The sequence below is a fragment of the Mandrillus leucophaeus genome, unplaced genomic scaffold (genome assembly GCF_000951045.1).
Source record: "Mandrillus leucophaeus isolate KB7577 unplaced genomic scaffold, Mleu.le_1.0 Scaffold1, whole genome shotgun sequence".
Taxonomy (NCBI): Eukaryota; Metazoa; Chordata; class Mammalia; order Primates; family Cercopithecidae; genus Mandrillus; species Mandrillus leucophaeus.
Window position 1 is genome coordinate 12,018,087 of NW_012098097.1, and position 6,790 is coordinate 12,024,876.

Consider the following 6,790-nt stretch of genomic DNA (forward strand, 5'->3'; position numbering starts at 1 on the left):
TCTCGGCCTCCCAAAGTGCTGGGATTACAGGCTTGAGCCACCGCGCCCAGCCAATTTTTTGTATTTTCAGTAGAAACGAGGTTTCACCGTGTTAGCCAGGATGGTCTTGATCTCCTGACCTCATGATCTGCCCGCCTTGGCCTCCCAAAGTGCTGGGATTACAGGCGTGAGCCACCATGCCCGGATGACATAAGGTCTGTCTTATCCGATGTAACTATAGTCATTCCTGCTTGTTCCTGGTTTCTGTTTGTGTGGAATCTCTTTTTCTATCCTTTTGCATTCAGTCTGTCTTTACAGGCGAAGTGAGTTTCTTGTAAGCAGCATATACTGGGGTCACCTTAATCCACTCAGACAGTCTGTATCTTTTAAGTGGAGAATTGAATCCATTTACATTTGAGGTTATTACTGACAGATGTGATCTGTGTTTTTCATGCTCTGACATCTGGGGACTTGCCCAGGGACAGCCCCTCCCACACCTAGTCGATTTTGAGAGATAACAAACAATTCACTCGGGGGCGTGGTTTTATATGCAAATGAGCCAACCCAGAGCCCACGCCTCCAACCAACCATCCCCTTGATTGGGCTCTTACAGGGTTTTACCTTCTGGGCTGCTACCCACTCGCCCTCAGCCCTCATCACCCTGAAGTCAGGTACCAGACAGCCCCTACAGCCTAGAGCCTGCTGAAGTTATTCAAACTCGCCAACCCTAAGCCTGTGACCTCTGCCCATTCCTTCCCTGGAAGCCACAATAAAGGCTCTTTACTCTCCCTATTTCCCCCGGCTCCCTCTGCCTCCTGACTGACCCTGATGCTCCCCCATGCAGGCCTGTGTGGTGTGCCATGTCCACTTCTTGGGAACTGTGAGTAACAAACCACCTTTCCAATGGCGGTCACCTCCTGATCTGTTTGCCTTGCCCAACCTGGTAACAGGAGAACCTGCATCTTAAAACAATTCACCCAAGTTTTAAAGCAAGCCTGGTGATCCTCTCCTGGAAAACTCTGGAGACAAGGAGGCTGGTGGGTGAGGTCCGCACGCACCTGCTGCTGGAACTGAGCTAGGGTGGGTGGTGTCTTGGGGATGGTGTCATCTGTCTGGGTCTCCAAGTCCTCCGCAGTGACTGCGCACCCATATATCAGGAAATTATTCATAAACTCCTGGAGGTCGTCCATCCAGAGGTAGGAGTACCTCTCAAAGGAATCCTGGTACTCCTCAGCTTCCTTCATGGCATTGATGACCAGGCTGGACACCTCCTCCCTCATCTCTATGAGTTCTGTGTTATCTTCCAGGTCCATCTGAAAGGGGCAGGGGAGAAGAAAAAAGGGGAGGTATGTTGCCTGGTTCATAAGTTAGGGGTTGTCCTCTCGGCCTTGAGAAGTGCCTCTCTGTTGGCGAAAGGGCTTCCAGTCTCTCATGATGACCCGCTCTGTTTCTAGCCTGGGCTAGTTCATCCCTCTTTAGGCAAAACTGGTGGTCCCCCGCTCCTGGGAGGTCACCATATTGATGCCAAACTTAGTGCACAGCACGCTATAGCCCAGAACTCCTGAGCTCAAGCGATCCTCCTGCCTCAGCCTCCCAAGTAGCTGGGACCACAGGCACGTGCCACTGTGCCTGGCCCAAGCTCTCACCATGGGAAATAGGAAGCTTTACCAATTTGCAATATTCTGCCATGGGAAGATATGCCAAGTGTGACGTTTGTCTGGGGAACCCCGAGATGACTCACACATTGATTCACTCAATCAATAGCTCACCCTCGCTGTGTACCACATGCTGGGATAGATACTGGGGACACAGGCAGGGAGTGTACAGCCCAGGAATGGGGTCCGACATTCATCAAAGAATCACAGACACAAAACATCTCCACCCCCTTGCTTCAGGTGAAACGGAGAGCAGGTCAGGGAATGGCCCTGAGGAAATGGCCATTGGTCTGAGAGCTGATGGATGGGTAGACAAAGAGCAAGAGAAGCGGCTTTCCTGGCAACAGCAAAGCCGGTGCAAAGGCCCTGTGGTGGGAGGAGGCAGGGTATTAGGGGAACTAAAAGACATCTACCATCAATGGCTAGAGCAGAGAGCATGAGGGGCAGTGCTAGACAGGATCTTTTTAGTTGCAAGTGACAGAAAACCCAACCTAAACTGGTGTAAGCAAAAAGAGAACGTATTGGCTTATATACAGGACTGGAGAATCCCAGGTGGTGGGTGTGTTTATTAATCACATTTTTATTGTCTGTATCTTATGAAATTTTGACATCTTATTTTTTTTGAGACAGAGTTTCACTCTGTCGCCCAGGCCAGAGTACAGTGGCCCGATCTCAGCTCACTACAACCTCTACCTCCCAGGTTCAAGTGATTGTCCTGCCTCAGCCTCCCTAGTAGCTGGGATTAGAGGCTCCCGCTACCATGCCTGGCTAATTTTTCACTTTTTTTTTTTGAGATGGAGTCTTGCACTGTTGTCTAGGCTGGAGTGCAGTGGCACCACCTCGGCTCACTGCAAGCTCCGCCTCCTAGGTTCATGCCATTCTCCTGCCTCAGCCTCCCTAGTAGCTGGGATTACAGGCTCCCACCACCATGCCTGGCTAATTTTTTACTTTTTTTTTTTTGAGATGGAGTCTTGCACTGTTGTCTAGGCTGGAGTACAGTGGCACCATCTCGGCTCACTGCAAGCTCCGCCTCCTAGGTTCATGCCATTCTCCTGCCTCAGCCTTCTGAGTAGCTGGGACTACAGGCGCCCACCACCACGCCCGGCTAATTTTTTGTACTTTTAGTACAGACCGGGTTTCACCATGTTAGCCAGGACAGTCTCCATCCCCTGACCTTGTGATCTGCCCGCCTCGGCGTCCCAGTGCTGGGATTACAGGCGTGAGCCACTGTGCCCGGCCAATTTTTTGCATTTTTAGTAACGGTGGGGTTTTGCCATTTTGGTCAGGCTGGTCTCCAACTCCTGACCTCAGGTGAACCACCCGCCTCAGTCTCCCAAAGTGCTGGGATTACAGGTGTGAGCCAATGTGCCCAGCCCAATTTTGACATCTTAAAAAAACAAACAAACAAAAAAACTTTATGGGGCCAGGAAGAGCCTGCCCTTCCCAGGGCTAGGCAATTCTTGGAGATGGCAAAGGGCCCTCAGCTGGGGGCATGCCGTCCATATGCAAACCAGCCGACCCTCAGCCACTCCCTTTACCCAACTCTCACACCAAGCCAGTATTTCTCTGCCCTAAATCACCCAGGCTCAGGTACCAGACAACTGGAGACTGCCCTTGTAGCCCAGAGCCCACCTCACAGCTGCAGAGAGGCCCCATCCAGGCCCAGATGTGCATGGGGATCTTGTCTGCTCAGGGGACCTCGTTGGTAAGGGTTAGGACAAGGAAACGCTGTGATTGAGGAGGTGAAGTCAGTGGGCCTGGGATGGAAGGGGAAGGTTGGCCCTAGGGCTGGGCTGGACCACCCTGCATGTAAGCTGTGGATGAAAAGAAGCCACAGGGGAGAGAAGCCTGAAGCTCCTTGTGGCTGCAGGAAAGCATTTGGGGTGTGCTTCGGAATTCAGTCACGGGCTCACCTGTGCCTGACATGTGGCTCTCGCCCCTCCTCAGGACCCTCTTTCTGCCCAGGGTGGGGAGCGCAGTGTTCAGAGCACGAGCAGGTGCTTCAGGATTTCAGTGTGGTAACTTCCAGGCATCCCCCTGCTCCAGCCGAGATTGTCCCCTGCACTCCTTTGGATCTCCCCAGGTGGGATCCAAGTTCCAGCTGGGCTGGGCTGGTGGTAGCCTGGCATGCCAGGGGCAGGCAGGGCCCACTGCCTGGGGGCTTCGCCCTCGCTGGTCTCCCCTGTAGGCAGCCTGAGGCCCACATTCTGTCTCCTCCTTGTCCTGACCCCAATTCCTCTGGGCTGGCCACCCTGGTACCCATGGGAAGCATCCCTTGGGTACTCTCTGCCACCAAGCTAGGGTACCTCGGTCTCTGGGAAGTGGTCCTGGGACCCAGCAGTCTAGAAGCCTGACCCTCTCATTGTCTTCCACAGCTTGGCACCATGTAAGAGTCTGCTAGACCAGCAGGCTTTTGAGGGACCCTTCTCCCGGGCAACAGGCCCTTCAGCTCTGGAATGTTCTGCCTGAACGTCCCAGGGTGTCTGCAAGACAGCCCGAGTGTGTGTGCTGGCAGAGCCCGGGGTGGAGCAGCTCTGACTGCAGCAACCGTGGGTGCCTGAGAGCAGCCTGCTTTGGGGACAGTGGGAGGGGGCACATCCGGGACACACTGATTCTGAGGACGCGTGCTAGCTAACCCAGCGTCTGTGTAACTGGGGCAGATTCTATTCTCAACTCTGGAACAGCTTGCTGCCTGCACTTGTGCCTAAAATCACAGCCATCTTCTCAGCATGGAAACCTCCTCCCGCCCTCCCAGAAACCGCTCACACGCCCACTCCTCTCGGGAGCTGCCCTTGACCTTCTCAGGTCGTTAGCTGTTCCCTCGTGTCCTCACTTCACCTCGGTACACACATGCCTCCCCCCAACACATGTAAATATGCACACGGGCACATATGCATCCAAGCACACGCGTACACACACAAGCACACGCACATCCCCCCCTCCTGGACAGGACAACTCATCTCGCTGTAAATATTGGTTATAACAAATCATACGTGTCCATTATTTTACAATTCAAACAATGCAGAAATGCATGAGAGAAAAAGCCTGCGGCCACACCCCTCCCCCCTCCCTCCTTCCTCCCATCCTGGTGAGCACTCACCCAGATTTTTGCTTGTTTAAGCAAATGAAACCATATTCTAAACATTGTCCTGTAACTTGATAAACATTCTAATAACCTGTCACAACACCTTTCCATCCCTGGCTCGCTGGGACAACTCACAGAATCTGTGTTTGAGCCAGAACTGGTCAAGCCACTCCCCTCTTCCACAAACATGTAGGTCATTTAAGTCTTTTCTGATTTTTTTTTTTTACTGCTATACAAATAGATGCTTCAACAAACACACCACCTCCAACCTCCCTTAAGCGGGAGCTCAATTTCCCATGACTTTTGTCCTTCCTCCCCCAGAGCCTGGCCAGGTCTCTGTGTGTCTTGTTTGATGCGTTTAGAAGAGATGATTTCGGAAGGCAGTGGAAGGCGCATTGATCAAATTGCCTGAGTACTGGGAGAATCAGTGTTTACATTACAGGACTGAGACTGGGCACGGTGGCTCACACCTGTAATCCCAGCACTTTGGGAGGCCGAGGCAGGTGGATCGCTTGAGTTCAGAAGTTTAGGCAGGGTGCAGTGGCTCACCCCTGTAATCCCAGCACTTCGGGAGGGTGAGGCAGGCGGATCACGAGGTCAGGAGATTGAGATCATCCTGGCAAAACCACGGTGAAACCCTGTCTCTACTAAATATACAAAAAAAAAAAAAAAAAAAAAATTAGCCAGGCATGGTGGCATGCACCTGTAGTCCCAGCACTTTGGGAGGCTGAGGCAGGAGAACTGCTTGAACCCAGGAGGCAGAGGTTGCAGTCAGCTGAGACTGTGCTACTGCACTCCAGCCTGGGTGACAAAGCAAGACTCTGTCTCAAAAAGACAAAAAAATAAAAAAATAAAGAAGGTTAAGACCACCCTGGGCAACATGACAAAACCCCATGTCTACAAAAAATACATCAAGCTGGGCTTGGTGACACATGCTTGTAGTCCCAGCTACTTGGGGGACTGAGGCGGGAGAATCAATTGAGCCCCGGAGGCGGAGGGTGCAGTGAGCCGAGATTGCACGACTGCACTCTAGCCTGGGTGACAGACTGAGACCCTGTCTCAAAAAAATTACAGGACTGAGTGAACAGTCAGGAAGTTGGGAGAGGTTACCCTCTTGGCATGGTGTTGGGGGGTCAGAGGAATGATGAGGGAACGAAACCCAGGCAGGTTGACTGACAAGAAGCCACTTTGGGCAGGAGGACAGATGTGGGAGTGGGGAGAGAAGTGGCCATGTCGTCCTAGAGGTCACACGATGTCATTTAAAAGGTAAACAGCCCAGCCTTGTCGAGTTAGGGCGGCAACACCAAATGGGGAAAGCAATGGATGGCCCCACGTGTGGCCAGAAGAGGCCAGGACTGACCTTGTAGTTCATCCTGCCCTTGGCCAACCGAGGGATGAACCTGGCTACGTTGTAGATGTCATTGACCAGGCCCTCGATCAGCGCCAGGAAGCCGTGCTCCGAGCCCACCTCCAGCGACGGGCGGAAGGTCAGCCCATCCTCGTCCAGCTCCATGCGGATCTCAAACAGGGGAGCGATGCTCTCCTGACACAGGGACAAGGTTGGCAGTGGTCAACACCTCTGTCCTCCATCGGACGATTCTCAGTGCCCTGATCGTCCAATCTGCACCATCAATGTGCCACTGCCTTCCAGTAGCCTGGGAAGCTTCTGAGAGCTCATGTCTTAGCGCACTCTGCTCCTTGAGCAATCGCTACGGAGACAAATATGCACAGCCACAAGGCCAAAAGCAGGCAGGTGCAGGTTGGGGCAAAGGGAGGGGCAGGATCAGGTAGACCTCAGACCTCAGACCTCAGTTCAAAGCCTGCACCTGCTACTTGCCAGCTGTGAGGCCTTGGGGAGTCACTTAACTCCCAGCTTCCCCAAATATATAAAATGAGGCTAAACACTTTACAGAATGAAGACATTGTCGACCTGGTGTGGTGGCTCACGCCTGTAATCCCAGCACTTTGGGAGGCCGAGGCGGGTGGATCACCTGAGGTCAGGAGTTGGAGACCAGCCTGGCCGACATGACAAAACCCCATCTCTACTAAAAATACAAAAATTAGCCAGGCA

The 6,790-nt window shown here is 52.8% G+C and overlaps 1 protein-coding gene across 1 annotated transcript in view; it reads right to left on the reverse strand.

Moving 5' to 3' along the window:
* DNAH17 (dynein, axonemal, heavy chain 17) overlaps window positions 1-6,790 on the reverse strand; it is a 172,697-nt gene that overhangs the window by 117,694 nt on the left and 48,213 nt on the right. The window contains exons 19-20 of the mRNA XM_011966878.1: window positions 6,080-6,262; window positions 1,038-1,292 (exon numbers count right to left, since the gene is read on the reverse strand). Coding sequence (XP_011822268.1) covers window positions 1,038-1,292; window positions 6,080-6,262 — 438 coding nt within the window. The remainder of the gene's footprint in view (window positions 1-1,037; window positions 1,293-6,079; window positions 6,263-6,790) is intronic.